At 41.7% G+C, this 17,896-nt stretch overlaps 1 protein-coding gene across 1 annotated transcript; it reads left to right on the top strand.

The window, feature by feature from the left end:
* Nucleotides 1-14,111: 14,111 nt before the first annotated feature.
* Nucleotides 14,112-17,537, top strand: LOC104650142 (SLAM family member 6-like). Its single transcript, XM_074389694.1, has 4 exons — nucleotides 14,112-14,253; nucleotides 15,116-15,448; nucleotides 15,861-16,133; nucleotides 16,277-17,537. The coding sequence occupies exons 1-4, from the start codon at nucleotides 14,205-14,207 to the stop codon at nucleotides 16,423-16,425; spliced, it is 804 nt and encodes a 267-aa protein (XP_074245795.1). The 5' UTR covers nucleotides 14,112-14,204; the 3' UTR covers nucleotides 16,426-17,537.
* Nucleotides 17,538-17,896: the final 359 nt, after the last annotated feature.

The raw sequence follows: 17,896 nt of genomic DNA, 5'->3' as shown, positions 1-17,896 counted from the left end.
ATATCTTGCAAATTTGTGTATGCCTTCACCATCTGATAGAACAATCTCAATCTAGAAATTTATCACAAAACTACACAGGCATGATTAGAAAATGACTTGTGAATAAGGTAGTATTTTTAATTGAAAAATATTCCAAACAACTCAAAGACTTGCAAGTAGAGGGATAAGTGAATAAACTGCGATTCATGTATTTAATGGAATATTACTATAGAATGATAAAATGGGATGAGGAAGATCTCTATCTGCTGATGTGCAATAATCTTCATGATGTATTTTTATGTGAAAGCAGCAAGGTGTACAATAGTATATAGAGTATGAGGGATATAAATAAATATATACATTTATATATTGCTCATATATAAACAAACAAATGAAAAACAAAACCCACTGGAAGAACAAAACTAAAACTAATTAAAAAAAAAAAAAAAAAAACTTCTGCCTCTAAGCAAAGGGAGGAAACATGCATAGAGGTGAGACTTCTTTAAGTAAAACTTGCTGTATAGGGTTTTGTTTCTTTGTTTATTGAGACCAAGTCTCGCTCTGTTACTCAGTCTGGAGTGCAGTGGTGTGATCTCATCTCACTGCAACCTCAACCTCCCCAGTTCAAGTGATTCTCCCACCTCAGCCTCCCAAGTAGCTGGAACTACAGGCATGTGCCACAATGCCCAGCTAATTTTTATGTTTTTAGTAGAGATGGGATTTCACCATGTGGCCCAGGTTGGTCTCAAATTCCTGACCTCAAGTGATCCTCCCGCCTCAGCCTCACAAAGTGCTGGAATTACGGATCTGAGCCAACACATGTAGCCTGCTGTAGAGTTTTGAATGTAGAATCATGTAATTGCTTTACATAATGAAACTAAATAAGTAAAAGGGTACACCTAAAAGGGGGAAAAACTCTATATCTAACTGAACATTACTTTTGTGATATAATCATACAGAAAATTATTTCAACTGACTTTAGAATGTAGAATTTGAGTGAACAGTTTTAATTAAATATCTTGTACATTAAATAGACAGTAAATAAATTTAGTAATAATTTGGTGTGATTTAAATATGTTTAACACATATTGTAAGATAAATAAAATTCATATCAATATTAACATTTTAAGAACCAAGTGAGATAAACAACTATTCCAATTTGCTTATGCCTGAGGGGTTTCCCAGTATGTAGGACTTTCAGTATTAAAAACAGAACAGTCCTGGGAAAAGAGGTTTAATTGGTTCGCAGTCCACAGGCTATGCTGGAATTATGGAAGCATCTGCTTTTAGGGAGGCCTCAGAAGGTTTACTCATGGTGAAAGGCAAAGAGGAAGCAGGACTGAGATGGATGAGGTGCCACACACTTGTAAACAGCCAGATTTCACAATAACTCACCATCACGAGAACAGCACGGAGGGGATGGTGCTAAACCATTCATGAGAACTCTGCCCTTGTGATCCAGTCACCTCCCACCAGGCCCCACCTCCAGCAATTCAATCTGAGATTTGGTGAGGACACAGATCCAGACCAAATCACCATCAGATGGCCTGGATTTGAAATCCTATTTCACCACTCAGTAATGAGTGCAAACTGCCTCGATTTTTGTGCCTTTGTTTTTCAGAAAATGGAGAAGATAATGACAATGACCACATAGGGCTGTAGAGAGGATTGTGTAAGAATACAGACACAATGCAGCTGGCACTTGGTTAGTGCTTGTTTTTCTGTTCTTGTTCATGTATGAGAGGTTCCACACAAGATGGTCCCTCTTCTGTCTGGATGGTGATATGTCTGCATGGGAGGCTTGGAACTTTGGCAATCCTTCTGGGGCCACGAGAGTGTCACCCCAAGGGCCAGCCTGTCAGCTGAGAAGGGAAAGGTAGAGAGAAAGAATCTAGGTCCTTGACAATGGCACTAGAAGACCATTCCTCTTCTTGATTTCCAATTGGATGGGAAATAAATTTCCTCACTGTTCAAACTACTTGAATTGGGGCTCATTTTTTTTTCAGTGAAAAGATTCTAATGAGTACACTGGCATATGCAATTGAATTTTTTATTAGTTCAAATGTTATCTTCATTGATATTTTGGATATAATCACTCACTACTAACATTGTGTTTATAACATCAAACATTGTGTAGAAGAGTACACAATGAGTTTTATAACATCAAAGATCCAATATCTACTATTATATTCTCCTCTTAAATAGCTCAGAAGTTTACCTGCATGTCACAAATATGCTCTTATTTATTTAACACCAAGTTATTATTTTCTCTTTTTTTTGACAAAGGTACAAGCTATTATTTTCAATAACTGTATTAGTTATTGAAATAATTATTATATAACTAATACAGTTATTGAAAATAATATCCAATTATAATATTGGATGTTTCCAATGTGGATGTTGACACCCACACTGTCCAGTTTATATTGGAAACCACTGAAGGTTTCCACAATAATGTTGAACTTGGACTACTTGTTGATCTCCTCCTACATTGAACTAGCAGCTTTCTCTTTTTGAGACAGGGTCTTGCTGTGTCACCCAGGCTGGAGTACAGTGGCACCATCTTGGCTCATTGCAACCTCCATCTCCTGGGCTCAAGCAATTCTCCCGCCTCAGCCTCCCAAGTAGCTGAGATTATAGGTGTGCACCATCTCACCTGGCTAATTTTTGTATTTTTAGTAGAGACGAGGTTTCTCCATCCTGGCTAGGATAGTCTTGAACTCTGACCTCAAGTGATCTGCCCGTCTCGACCTCCCAAAGTGCTGGGATTACAGGCATGAGTCACTGCGCCCAGCCTTGGACTAGCAGCTTTCTGAAAGTCACTCTACCACAGATATATTATGTCTCATTTTTCCCCTCATCATTTCTCAAATAAAATTTTAAAAGCCATGCTAAAACTGAATTCATTAAATAAAATAATAGCTTTGTGTTAAATTAATAAGAGCATACTTGTGAAATGCAGGTAAACTTCTAAGCTCTTTAACAGATGAATACAGAGGTGAATATCTATCTAACAGCTTGAACTACTTAATATACTAGAAAAAAAGGTTTTACATGCATCATTTTAGTTTAAAAATAAAATACTCAGAAGAAAGCAAAGTAATAATTTTCTTTTTTTTTTTGAGACGGAGTCTCGCTCTGTCGCCAGGCTGGAGTGCAGTGGTGCAATCTCGGCTCACTGCAACCTCCGGTTCCTGGGTTCAAGCAATTCTCCTGCCTCAGCCTTCTGAGTAGCTGGGACTTCAGGCACATGCCGCCAAGCCCAGCTAAAATTTTTAGTAGAGACAGGGATCACCATGTTGGCCAGGATGGGCTCGATCTTTTGACCTCATGATCTGCCCGCCTCGGCCTCCCAAAGTGCTGGGATTACAGGTGTGAACCACTGCGCCCGGCCAAGAGTAATTTTAAAATCCCCGAAGAGTACAAAATAAAAATCTCAAAAGGAGCTGAGATACTCCAATCAAATATTAAAAGTCAACTTGGTGAGTACTGTGTGAATTTTAGAAGATGTGATTAGGAAGTTTGTTCATTAGGAATATATACATTTTGTACCTTTCTTCCCCATACAATTTGGTTTAGGTGAACAAGTTAAGTGTCCTTGGAAGAAGAAACTGAGTTTAACCCTGAATACTTGACCTGTAAGGCTTGGTTGCTGGGCTAATTCATAGTGAAGTGGATCACACTAGTCAATATACAGACACAGGTGAGGAGGAAGAAGAAAATTAGTGAAATCTACCTCATTCTCCACAGGAGGAACCTGAGTTTACTTTTTAAGGGGACCTGATTTGTCAGGTGTATTAGTTCCTATTGCTGTTGTAGCAAGTTACCACAAACACAGCAGCTTAAAACAACACAGATTCATTATGTCACAGTACCTTAGGTTAGAGATCTGGCAGGCTCGGCTAGGTTTCTGCTTAGAATCTCACAAGGCCAAAATCGAGATGTTAGCAGGCCTGTTTTCTCTCTCTCCGTTTTTTTTTTTTTTTTTTTTTTTTTGAGATGGAGTTTCACTCTTGTTACCCAGGCTGGAGTGCAATAGCGCGATCTCAGCTCACTGCAACCTCCGCCTCCTGGGTTCAGGCAATTCTCCTGCCTCAGCCTCCTGAGTAGCTGGGATTACAGGCACGCACCACCATGCCCAGCTAATTTTTTTGTATTTTTAGTAGAGACGGGGTTTCACCATGTTGGCCAGGATGGTCTCGATCTCTTGACCTTGTGATCCACCCGCCTCAGCCTCCCAAAGTGCTGGGATTACAGGCTTGAGCCACTGCGCTGGCCTCTGTTTTCTTCAGAGGTCCTAGGAGACAATTCATATCTTTCATTCAGGTTATTGGTGGAATTTCTTTTAAGGTCATTGAAATGCTAATGACTCAATTGTGTCTCGTCTGTCCGTTGAGAGGCTTCCCAAGTGCCTTGGTGCATGGCTTTCATCCTCCATTTCAGAACCAACGATGGTCAGTGGCATCTCTTACGGGCTTCCAGTCTCTCCTCTGTCTCTTGATTCCATTGCGTATCTCCAACCACTATTCTCCCTTCTTAACGCTACTTTAAGAAACCCCATGGGGGTTGGGCACGGTGGCTCACATCTGTAATCCCAGCACTTTGAGAAGCCGAGGTGAAAGGATCACTTGAGCCCAGGAGTTTGAGACCAGCCTGGGCAACAAAGTGAGACCCCTATCTCTACAAAAAAATTAAAAAATTAGTTGGACATGGTGATGCATGCTTGTAGTCCCAGGTACTTGGCTGAGATGGGAGGATTGCTTGAGCCCGGGAGCGTCAAGGCTGCAGTGAGCCATGTTTATGCTACTACACTCGTCTGGGTGACAGTGTAAAACCATGTCAAGAAAGAAGGAAACGAAGAGAGAGAGAGAGAGAAAGAAAGAAAATAGAGAGAAAGAAAAAGGAAGGAAGGAAGGGAGAGAGAGAAATATCATGATTCTGCACTGGGCCTGCCCAAGACAGTCCAGAATAATCTCCTTATTTTAAAGTCAGCTGATTCGTAACCTTAATTCCATCTGTCATGTTCCTGTTGTCCAGAAACTTAACATATTCACAAAATCCAGGGCATATAGGGCCATTATTCAGACCACCAAGTTAGGGACACAAAGGAAGAAATGTTAATAAAATTAAAACAAAATGCTGAAAGAAATGTCAGTGACAATCAGAAGAGAAAATGAAAAGGTAGTTCGTGGTCAGCCCCAGGAAATGACACGTCTGCTGTACTGTCAAGGCTCTGCAGCAGAGTCTTCTTGGCCACCTTCTGAACTATGTTTTCTGGACTCTTGGTGGGAGCCCAGGCCCTGAGAAATGTCAAGAGGAAGGAGATTGTAATCAATTTGTCACTTCTAGCTCCAGCCACAGCACGACTGTGGTCATTGTTTATGCCCAACATATCTGATAACAGCAGCATTGGGGTTCTCTGTTCTACTGCCAGAGTGGGCGGGGGTGTCCACAAGAGGGGGTTTCACAGATGCTTTCCTTCCAGGCTTATAGGAAACATAATTTCACATACTAAACCTCTTTTATCCCCTTATCATGAACAGTTGTCTGGAGGAGTTGTTGGCTCTCTCCCTGAAGGCTCTTGGAAGAAAGCAGATTAATATCATTACCTAGTTTTTGTATCTCTTGCCCTCATAAGACCAAAAGGAAAGCCAGAAAGCATCGGGGTAAATGAAACTGAAAGTGTGACTGACCTTTACCTACGTTTTGCTGCAGCTCAGTGTCCTGACCATGTCCAGAGTATGTTATTGTCCTCTAGAGCATCCTTCCATTTCTCTGTTAGGGCCTTCAGGGTGTAAGGATGCAAGTGATCGCACTGATGGCAAGGTGGGGACATTTCTCAAAGGGCCTTGGGGACTGGATATCTCTTATTAAAGGTGGTCACTGACATGGATGTTGGGCCCAGAATGCTTTCTGGAAAGACTTCTTGTATTAGTTTCCTGGGGCAAAGTCCCCAAAGCCCTGAGGTTTGTTGTCTCACAGAGGCTTGGAGTCTGCAACCAAGGTACCAGCAGGACAGTGCCCTCCAGAAACTCATGTCCTACCTCACACTTCAGAATGTGATCTTACACAGAACTATGTCCAAGGCAGATGAAATTAATTAGGCTCTAAGATTTAAAAGAGGAAGAAAGAGGTGGAAGAAGGGGACTAAGTTGCTAGATTCTTGAGAAGAGCCCATCTAAATAAGAACTGTGTAAATGAACCCTGTAGCCCTAAGTGAAATGCCAGAGCAGAGAAAGAATGTACCTGGATGCCCAGAACTCACCAGCAGATCCCAGCAGATGCAACTGCTTACAACTGTTTGAATAAACTCAGATGATCTGTTTCTTTTTCTAGAGGCTAAGATTTCTCAGAGTCTGGGATTAGAAGAGTCTGAGATCTTTGCCGTTTTTTCTTCCCTCCATATGTAAGTCTTCTTCTCTTGGGCTGTCCCGAGGAAGTCCCTGTCTGCTCCTTTTATTTTTCAAAAAACTATTGTTTCTAGCAGGGAAGCTAAGAAGGCCACAAGGTACACTGGAATCCACTACATGTGAGAACGGTGCCTACTATATCCTGTTCTAAAGTGTTCCTTGAAGGGAGAAGGAGGAATTATACTTACAGGTGGACACCAAGGGGCCAGGGATGCTGTGTCCCAGGAAGGATCCACTCGTAGTGACTCCTTGGGCTCTGCAACCTGGACCAGGCCTATATCCAGACAGCCTTAATGAGCCTTAAGAGCAATCACATCTCCTGCCATCCCTGCTGGGCAACCTTATGTGCGTAATTGACTTTCATGGCCTCTCCAGGACCCCTGGGAATTCTCTGAGAATTTCAGCACTTGGGAGTGCCGAAAAAGGATGCCCACTCTTGGCGTAGACACACATGTGCACTCCACCCTCCTCCTACACAAGTGTTCTGGCCTTCTCATGCTCCTTTTTCTTACAGGTTCCAAGGGAATTGTAGGAATCTATTGCCTAGTGACATGAATTCTCCTGGGAAAGGTGCTTCTACTTCATGGGATCTTGAGCATCTTAAGAGTTTGGCACAACCAGGTGCCATGCTCAGAAAATCCCTTTGACTAACCCAGGGCAGTGAGTGTTCAACCAGGTTAGTCTGAAGCGATTCTCTAGATATGAGGCTATTGCTGCTAAAGTTAATTAATTAATCTATGCAAATATACTAATGGCAGAAGATTAGAGGGTTCCTCCTAAGTACAAAATGTTCTTTTACTTGGGGACTTCAGGGACAGTGCAGCTGCCTACCTGGCTGACACGGGACTAACCACAGTGCTGTTTAACTCAGTATGCAGCAGAGCCCTCCAACCACCTGAAATTTAGATAGAATTTTCTCTATTACCAAGTCCGTGACCTGGGGCAATTTCTGAAAACTCGTAGGGACTTACCTTTTTATTATCCCCTCTGCCTCCAAGTTCCGTCCTAGCAATGCTCCATGTGGACCCAGAAAACAATACATACTACACTACTTTTTCTAATGCTCTACCCTGCAGAAATAAAAATTCACTTATAAAAGAGGATCAGAGAGCAAAGTAGAATTTTCTGAATATTTTCCAGAGAAGGTACAGGAGAGGTTTACATTGCACACGCCATGTAATAACAAGTAAGGGACAAACACATTTAGATATTCTTATTCTCCAGCACGCCTTTTCAGCCAGCCTATATCTTCAGAGCTCTCTTTGGCATTTTCCTTCCCCACAGTCTTGTCATATGCCCCTTTTTTTTGGTACAGTAGGATGCAAATTAATCAGTGATTCAAACAAGCAGACTAAAGCACAAGATATAAGAAAGCAAGAATACTAACAAAAATTGCATTGTTGAATTGTATATCAAATGTAGTAAAGTCACATAAAAGATTTTTTATGGTGATAAAAACCATACATAAAATTTACAACTTTCACCTTTTTGAAGTGTATAGTTAATAGTAACTACATGCATGTTGCAATGCAACAGATACCCAGAACTTTCTCATACTGCAGAACTGAAACTCTGTACCATCAAATTCCCCTTCCCCCTCCCCTATCCTCTAGTAAACACCATTTTACTTTCTGTTTCTATGAATTTGACTTTATTTATTTATTTATTTATTTTGAGACAAAGTCTCACTCTGTCACCAGGCACCAGGCTGGAGTGCAGTGGCACTATCTCAGCTCACTGCAACCTTCACCTCCCAGGTTCAAGCAATTCTCCTGCCTCAGCCTTCTAAGTAGCTGGGACTACAGGAGCGCATCACCATGCCCAGCTAATTTTTTTATTTTTTAATGGAGAGGGGTTTCACCATGTTGGTCAGATGGTCTCAATCTCTTGACTTTGTGATCCACCCACCTTGGCCTCCCGAAGTACTGGGATTACAGGCATGAGCCACCTCACCCAGTTGAATTTGTCTATTTTTTAATTTTAATTTTAATTTTTTTTATTATACTTTAAGTTTTGGGGTACATGTGCAGAATATGAAGGTTTGTTACATAGGTATACATGTGCCATGGTGGTTTGCTGCACCCATCAACCCGTCATCTACATTAGGTATTTCACCTAATGCTATACGTCCCCTAGCCCTCCCCAGATTCTGGTACATTGTGCCTTTGTTATCATTGGTTCCAAAGAACATCTTTATTTCTGCCTTAATTTCATTGTTTACCCAGTAGTCACTAGAGAGCAGGTCGTTCAGTTTCCATGTAGTTGTGCAGTTTTGAATGAGTTTCTTATTCCTGTGTTCTAATTTGATTGCACTGTAGTTTGAGAGACTATTTTTTATCATTTCTGGTCTTTTGCATTAGCTGAGGAGTGTTTTACTTCCAATTATGTGGTCAATTTTAGAATAAGTGCAACATGGTGCTAAGAAGAACATATATTCTGTTGATTTGGGGTGGAGAGTTCTGTAGATGTCCATTAGGTCCACTTGATCCAGAGCTGAGCTCAAGTCCTGGATATCCCTGTTAATTTTCTGTCTCGTTGATTTGTCATATATTGACAGTGGAGTTTAAAAGTCTTCCACTCTTATTGTGTGGGAGTCTAAGTCTCTTTGTAGGTCTCTAAGAACTTGTTTTACGAATCTGGGTGCTCTTGTCTGTACTGGGTGCATTTATATTTAGGATAGTTAGCTCTTCTTGTTGTATTAATCCTTTTACCATTATGTAATGTCCTTCTTTGTCTCTTTTGATCTTTGTTGGTTTAAAGTCTGTTTTATCAGAGACTAGGATTGCAACTCCTGCTTGCAATCCTAGTCTCTGATAAAAGATTGCTTGGTAAATATTCCTCGATCCCTGTGTTTTGATCCTATGTGTGTCTTTGCACATGAGATGGGTCTCCTGAATATATTACATTGATGGGTCTTGACTCTTTATCCAATTTGCCAGTCTGTGTCTTTTAATTGGGGCATTTAGCCCATTTACATTTGAGGTTAATATTGTTATGTGTGCATTTGATCCTACCATTATGATGCTAGCTGGTTATTTTGCCTGTTAGTTGATGGAGTTGCTTCATAGCAACAATGGTCTTTAAAATTTGGTATGTTTTTGCAGTGACTGGCACTGGTTTTTCCTTTCTATGTTTAGTGCTTCCTTCAGGAGCTCTTGTAAGGCAGGCCTGGTGGTGACAAAATCTCTCAGCATTTGCTTGTCTGTAAAGGATTTTATTTCTCCTTCACTTATGAAGCTTAGTTTGGCTGGATATGAAATTCTAGGTTGAAAATTCTTTTTTTCAGAATGTTGAATATTGGCCCCCACTCTTCTGACTTGTAGGGTTTCTGCCGAGAGATCTACTCTTAGTCTGATGGGCTTCACTTTGTGGGTAACCCGACCTTTCTCTCTGGCTGCCCTTAACACATTTTCCTTCATTTCAACCTTGGTGAATCTGATGATTGTGTCTTGAGGTTGCTCTTCTTGAGGAGTATCTTTGTGGTGTTCTGTGTATTTCCTGAATTTGAATGTTGGCCTGTCTTGCTAGGTTGGGGAAGTTTTCCTTGATAATATCCTGAAGAGTGTTTTCCAACTCGGTTCCATTCCCCACGTCACTTTCATGTACACCAATCAAACGTAGGTTTGGTCTTTTCACATAATCACATATTTCTTGAAGGCTTTGTTTCTTTTCACTCTTTTTTTCTCTAATCTTGTCTTCTTGCTTTATTTCATTGAGTTGATCTTCAATCTCTGACATCCTTTATTTTGCTTGATTGATTCAGCTATTGATACATGTGTATGCTTCACAAAGTTCTCGTGCTGTGTTTTTCAGCTCCATCAGGTCATTGATGTTCTTCTCTAAACTGGTTATTCTAGTTAGCAATTTGTCTAACCCTTTTTCAAGGTTTTAGCTTCCTGGCATTGGGTTAGCACATTCTCCCCTTTAGCTCAGAGGAGTTTGTTATTACTCACCTTCAGAAGCCTACTTCTGTCAATTTGTCAAACTCATTCTCTGTCCAGTTTTGTTCCCTTGCTGGTGAAGAGTTGTAATCCTTTGGAGGAGAAGAGGCATTCTGGTTTTTGGAATTTTCAGTCTTTTTGCATCGATTTCTCTCCATCTTTGTGGATTTATATACTTTTGGTCTCTGAAGTCAGTGACTGTCGGAGGGGTTCTCTGAGTGTATGCCCTTTTTGTTGATGTTGATATTATTCTTTTCTGTTTGTTATTTTTCCTTCTGATGATCAGGCCCCTTTGCTGCTCTTTACCAGTGATTGCTACAGGAGTTGGTATGTAATCCAGTTTTGGCAAAATAGGTAGAAATATTTAATTCCCTCATAAAAGAAGAAAGGGTTTTGGCGGGGCACAGTGGCTCATGCCTGTAATCCCAGCACTTTGGGAGGCTAAGGTGAGTGGATCACAAGGTCAAGAGATCGAGACCATCCTGGCCAACAAGTTGTGTAGGGAACCAGCTCTATATCACCTCTGGGTACCTCGAGTTCAGTGGTGACAAAGGAACGAGAAAAAGACAGATTAAGAGAGACATTGGGACCAGGGGTCCATCACTTTATTATTGGAGGCAGTGAAGGCCCCGAGCTCTGATCATCCACATGATTTATTGATTACGACCACTTTGATCTGTAGGGTAGGAGTGATGGTGGAGTGAATCAGTGAGCCGGGACTGGTGTGTCATCCTAAGGATTGATAACGGTGGTGATTTGGGAGTTTCACAAAACAAGAACAAGTGGTTATCTTTAGCTTATTATCTATGTGCAGCTGATGGAACTCGGGCCTTACAAGGAGCCTACAAGTCTGGCTATGTCATAGTACTACGAAGGGGTTTTGCATCCTTGAGCACAATGTTTATAGCAACAGAGCCAAGGTCACCCTGCACTGGAACATGAGGCATAGAGAGGCCTTCCTCCTCAGAGGCCTCCTGCGGCCCTCTGCAGTTGGTTGTTCCTTGTTTATATGTTACTCATAACCAAATTATGTGAGCATCTGCAAGTCCTTTCTCCTTTGCTGCTTTTCCCAACAAAAGTGAAACCCCATCTCTACTAAAAATACAAAAATTAGCTGCGCATGATGGCACGTGCCTACAGTCCCAGCTACTCGGGAAGTTGAGGCAGGAGAATCACCTGAACCCTGGAAGCGGAGGTTGCAGTGAGCTGAGATCATGCCACTGTACTCCAGCCTTGAGACAGAGGAAGACTTCATTAAAATAAATAATAAATAAGTAAAGAAGAAGAAAGGGTTTTGAGAGGGTAATTTCTGACTGTCATGGTAACATCCTTGCTGCCTGTTTTCTGATGTTCTCATGGAAAGACATGTCTGGAGTTCTGGCAACCATTGTACAACCATGAAATAACAAGCTAAAAGACAAAAATTAGCCTACTGAAAATGCCCAATGGAAAGAGCTCAGGATCTTGATGTTATCAGTTTAGTAACTGAATCAGTGCCAGCAGTCACCTTTAACAAATCCTTAGAAGATAATTAAACGTATTTCTCACTTAAGTCACAGTTATGCAGATTGTTTCTTAATAGGAAAGCATCTTTTATGATACGTTTTTTTCTTGTGATTTTACTTTAACGTTTACTATTTATAGTCATAAATATTTTATCACATTAGAACAATTTTATCTTTGTCCAGTAATTTGTGCTCAAGTAAAGTGCTCCTAAAAATTTGTCACTATGGGCTAATAGAAATAAAGCAGTATTCAAATGATCAATCAATGGGATAAAACACTGTTAATTTAGAAGAAAGAACTCTACAAAATGCTAGAGATGATAAGATAAAAAGCAACCTTAAAGCAAAGACACACTGTAAGAACTGTACATCTATGCTCTCTACATGAGTTTTATTTGTAAGGAAATAAGTCTTAAACAATATGAACTTTAAATTATTCAAGTCCTAACACTGTAAATTGTTAAACATAGATCAAATTGAAAAGTAAGGCTAGCTTAAAAAATTTTTCTTTTTTTTTTGAGACAGTCTCTGTCACCCAGACTGGAGTGCAGTGGCGCAATCTTGGCTCACTACAACCTTCACCTCCCAGGTTCAAGTGATTCTCCTGCCTCATCCTCCTGAGTAGCTGGGGTTACAGATGCCTGCCACCATGCCTGGCTAATTTTTGTATTTTTAGTAGAGACAGGGTTTTACCACGTTGGCCATGCTGGTCTTGAACTCAGGTGATCCACCAGTCTTGGTCTCCCAAAGTGCTGGGATTACAGACGTGAGCCACTGTGCCTGGCCTAATTTTGTATTTTCAGTAGAGACGGGGAGCGGGGGTTTCCTCCATGTTGGTCAGGCTGATCTTGAACTCCCGACCTCAGGTAATCCGCCCGCCTCAGTCTCCCAAAGTGCTGGGATTACAGGCATGAGCCACCATGCCCAGCCACACCTATTTTTTTAAAAAGTGCATTGTGGGACAGATCATGTAGCACCTTCCACTTAATTCCTATTACTTATTTGGAGGTAGCAGCACATGGTGGTTTTATTCTTTTCATTTAACTTTGTAAACCATTCAGGTTTATTTTATAATTAAAGGTAAGACAGGGATTTAAATAGAAAAAACTAGCCCATTATTATTACTGAGACAGAGTCTTGCTTTGTTGCCCAGGCTGGAATGCAGTGGTGCAGTCTCAGCTTACTGCAACCTCTGCCTCCCAGGTTCAAGTGATTCTCCTGCCTCAGCCTCCCAAGTAGGGATTACAGGCATGCGCCACCACACCTGGCTGATTTTTGTATTTTTAGTAGAGATGGGGTTTTATCATGTTAGCCAGGCTGGTCTTGAACTCGCGACCTCAAGTGATCCACCCACCAAAGCCTCCCAAAGTGCTGGGGTTACAGGTGTGAGCCACCACGGCCAACCAAAACTAGCCAATTATATCAGAACCATTTCGTAAGTGTATTAGGTTCTTCTACAGTGGAATCTCAATATTTCATAACAAATGAGGGCTATAAGGACCGAAGCTGAGCCAGGTGTCCAGGCCAATTAGAGGAAAATAACACATTGAATATATGTATCAAAATATCACATTGTACCCCATAAATATGATGAAATATTGTGTCCATTTAAAAAAATTGAGTGAAAGATACAGAGATTCCCCATATACTCTCTGCTCTACACACACAAAAAAAGAAAGAGAATAAAAGAAAAAAGGCAGGGAACAAAGCAAGAAAGAATGAGAGAAAGAGATATGGTTAGGCTTTGCGCCCCTACCCAAATCTCATCTATCTCATCTTGAATTGCAATCCCCACAGGTTGAAGGAGAGACCTGGTGGGAGGTGACTGGGTCATGGGGGTGGTTATTCCATGCTGTTGTTGTGAAAGTGAGTGAGTTCTCATGAGACCTGATGGTTTATAAGCATCTGGCATTTCCCCTGCTGGCACTTCATGTGAAGAAGGTCCTTGCTTCCGGTTTGCCTTCCACCATGATTTTAAGTTTCCTGAGGCCTCCCCAGCCATGTGGAACTGAGTCAATTAAATTTCTTTTCTTTATAAATTACCCAGTCTCGGGAAGTTCTTTATAACAGTGTGAGAATGAACTAATACAGAAAGACAGAAAGGAAGGTAGGAAGGAAGGAAGGAAGGAATGAAGAAAGGAATGAAGGAAAGAAGGAAGGAAGGGAAAGAAAGAGGAAGAAAGACAAAGAAAAAAAAAGAAAGACAAAGAAAGAGAGAATGAATAAAGGAAGTGGTTGTGATCGTGTGATCCGCATGGGGAACTAAGAGAGTTTCATCTGTTGATGCTGCAGAACAGACTTGCTGCTCTCTTTTGCTTTCCTTTTAACTCTTTGCGATCTTCAAGGCAAACCAGGTCAGTCCTGCCACCATGAAACCTCTTGCTCAGCTTCTCTTCTTTCTCCTCCAGTTCCAGGAAGGTAAGTGAGTCAGGGGCTCCTCTCCTGTAGCTTAACCTCTCAGGGTGTAGGAAGTCTACATGGGCACAGCCCAGCCAGGCCTTTCTAGAACTGAGGACCTCGTGTTAGGGAGATTGGGAGACAAACAGATAGAAGATGTCGAGAGGCTCTAGGACATAGGAAAGACTGACTAGGGAGTGAATGAGGGCAAGGAGGAAGAGGAAAAGAGAAAAATCGAAGGTACATAGGATAATGACATTGTGAATATCAGAGTTGGAAGGAATCTGAAAGGCTCTGCATTTTATCTCCCTTGTTTTAAAGAGAAAGAGAAAAGGACTGGAGGAATCAACAGGCTTCCCCAAAGCTGCACATCTCCATAGAGGCAGGATCAGGACTAAAGAAGCAGGTGTCCCATCTGTCATCTGAGATCTTCATATCACATACCACTGAGGCACCGGAACTGCAGTGACAGGGAACTCCAGTTCTGTGAGGAAGAAACATTTCAGAAAATAGGAAGTTGTGAGAATTGAAATCTCAAGGTGAAAAAAGAGGGACCAGGCAGGGCGGGGCTGGCCTCTGACTTCCTCAGTGGTCTCCATTCTGGTCTTCCAGTCCCAACAGCTCTCAGGGGAGCACAATCCGAGGGACAGGGATGAGTGATCCTAGCTGAACGGATCCCTGGAGTGATTCCCGGAGATCCCAGCAGGAAGGAAACTTTGAGCATTGCCCACTTTGAGCTCCAGCTGCAGCACCACTGCTCATACCTGTTTATGTCCAATGTTCTTGTGAGCTCTAACATAGGGGAGCTATGACTGACTTGGAGACTTGTGGGGAGGGACAATTGTCAGGGACATTCTGTAACCTTTTCCTTCTGTGTTTACAGGGAATCTAGTTTCACAAACCAGCTCAACCCCACTGATGGTGAATGGGGTTCTGGGGGAGTCAGTAACTCTTCCCCTGGAGTTTTCTGCAGGAGAGAAGATCAAGTCCATTACTTGGATTTACAATGGAACATCTATTGCCTTCATAGCACCCTCTGAAGCCAAAAGTCCACAAATCCACGTGACTAATCCGAAACTGGGAAAGCGACTGAACTTCACTCAGTCCTACTCCCTGCAACTCAGCAACCTGGAGATGGAAGACACAGGCTCCTACAGTGCCCTGATGTCCTCAGAGACCACTGTAAAAGTGTCCAGTTACACTCTGAGGATATTCAGTAAGTAAGGGCGTAGAGGACCAGGTCCCTGCTGGTAAGGGTGAGTGGGCCACCCACTAAGCCTGCTGGGCTGTATGACCCTTGGTAAAGGCCTTCTCCCAGTTTCACTCTTTTTGTCAGTCCAGAACCTTTCCTAGGTAGATTCTTTTTTCTTTTCTCTCCTTATTCCTTTTTGTCCTTCTTCAGTCTGGCAGCCTTGGGCTGTGGTTGTGGCTGATTGAAAAACATACAACTTGCTCCTTCTTTGTGCTTAGGAGTTGGGAAATGAAAGAGTCAGGGATCTTTCCACTGAAGGGGTCTAGATTTCTTGCTGGGTTCTTACTCCTTGATAACCTGAATCTTCTCCTCCTAGGGTGGCCTAGAAAGGTCCTTAATTGTTATTTGTATCATTTAAAACTATTGTTTCAAGCAGAGCGGCTGCCAAGGCCTCATGTTAGAGTGGAGTCTGTCATCTCTGAGAATGGGATCTGTAATGCCATCTTGAGGTGTTCTGTGGAGGAAGGAGGAGAGACCATTATGTATGAGTGGACATCAGTGGGACCAGGGGCTGCTGTGTCCCATGTGGGGTCCATCCTCAATGGCTCCTGGAGCCTTCATGATCTGGATTGGAGCTACACTTGCACAGCTCTGAATCCTGCTAGCAACAGCAACTCCACTCCTATCCATGCTGCGCAACTTTGTGCAGGTAACGGGCCCCTTTTGGTCTCTCTAGCACCCCTAGGAAATGTTTTGAGGTGAGGGCATGGCAGCCCTTGTCACCTGCCAACAACCCCATTCCACTTGCACACATGTGCTCTGTCCTCTCTCATTCTACTTTCTCTCTTTCAGGTTCCAAGGCAGCTGAAGGCACCTATTGCCTAGTGAATTGGCTTTTCCTGGGGAAGGGGCTTCTTCTCCTTGTGTTCCTTGGGGTCCTAGGAACTTGGTATATCCAGACACAGGTGCTCAGCAAACGCCTGAGGCCTAACTCAGGGTGATAAGAGGCCACCAGTACTCAAAGTGAGCCAGCCTGTGCCCAGCTGAAGCCATTACTTTTCTGTGGCTAAATTTCATTTATTGACCTCTTTTCAAGGTGAAGTACTATGGATTGTCAAAGGCCATTGGGATAAAAATTTTTTATTTTGTCATGTCAACGCCCATGTACATGCTTATTATTTTTTTAAGAAAGAAGTTTGGTCAAGAAGAGATAAAACAACTGCCTGAACACCATATGCTACCTATTCTAGGCATATTTTTTCACCGCAATTTAAGGTTTCTGAAATCAAGTCATAATATAAATGTATACAGCTAAAAGGAATAGGGTGTTTTTCTCCTGAAATATCATTATTAAAATGATCTGCTTTTTAAAAAAATCAGTGTTATCTTCTGTTGATGGGAATATAAATTAGTACACTACTATGGAAAAACAGTATGAAGGTTCCTAAAAGAATTAAAAATAAAACTACCATTTGATCCAGCAATCCTACCACTGGGCATATATCCAAAGAAAATTACATGTCGAAGAGATATCTGCACTCCCATGTTCATTGCAGCATTATTCACAATAGCCAAGATGCAGAAACCACTTTAGTGTCCCTCAGTGGATGAATGGATATAGAAAATGTGGTATATATACACAATGGAACACTATTCAGCTTTTATTTACTTACTTTTTTTTTTTGAGACAGAGTCTCACTCTGTTGCCCAGACTGGAGTGAAGTGATGTGATCTCTGCTCATTGCAACCCCCACCTCCTGGGTTCAAGCGATTCTCCTGCCTCAGCCTCCCAAGTAGCTGGGATCACAGGTAGGCTAATTTTTGTATTTTTAGTAGAATTGGAGTTTCGCCATGTTGGCCAAACTGGTCTTGAACTCCTGACCTCAAGTGATTTGCCTGCCTTGGCCTCCCAAAGTGCTAGGATTACTGGCATGAGCCACTGCACCTGGCCAGCTTTTAAAAAGAAGAAAATCTGTCATTTGCAATAACATAGGTGGACCTGGAAAACATTATGTCAAGTGAAATAAGCCAGGCGCAGAAAGATAAATACCACGTAATTTCACTCATAGGTGGAATCTAAAACAGTTGAACTCATAGAAGTAGAGAGTGGAATAGTGGCTAGCAGGGGCTGGGGTAGTTGGGTAGGATGGTGGGGACATGTTGGTCAAAGGATACACAATTTCAGTTAAGAAGAAACTCAAAAAAATCTATTGTACAATATAGTCACTATAGGTTAATAATATATTTTAACTTAAATAAAAATTTTAAATATCTTAAGAAACAGTACAAATCTGTTCAATATTTATTAGAAATAGATAGTTGGCACTATTTCATAAAATAGCACTTAACTGCTTTTAAAAGGCAGTAAGTAGCCCCAATAGATGCAAAGATACTCAGAATCTGCTAATCCAATCCTAGCATTAGGCAATTCATCAAAATTTAAATTTTCAACATAAATATCAAGTGAAGGCC

This window comes from Saimiri boliviensis, chromosome 19 (assembly GCF_048565385.1).
Source record: "Saimiri boliviensis isolate mSaiBol1 chromosome 19, mSaiBol1.pri, whole genome shotgun sequence".
Lineage (NCBI taxonomy): Eukaryota > Metazoa > Chordata > Mammalia > Primates > Cebidae > Saimiri > Saimiri boliviensis.
The sequence above is the reverse complement of the archived record's forward strand: the minus strand, read 5'-3'. Positions and strand labels throughout refer to the sequence as shown.

Coding starts and splice junctions, on each gene's coding strand:
- LOC104650142 (XM_074389694.1), top strand. CDS start 14,205: ATGAAACCTCTTGCTCAGCTTCTCTTCTTTCTCCTCCAGTTCCAGGAA. Junction 14,254..15,115: donor TCTCCTCCAGTTCCAGGAAG/GTAAGTGAGTCA, acceptor CTGTGTTTACAG/GGAATCTAGTTTCACAAACC. Junction 15,449..15,860: donor TTACACTCTGAGGATATTCA/GTAAGTAAGGGC, acceptor TGTTTCAAGCAG/AGCGGCTGCCAAGGCCTCAT.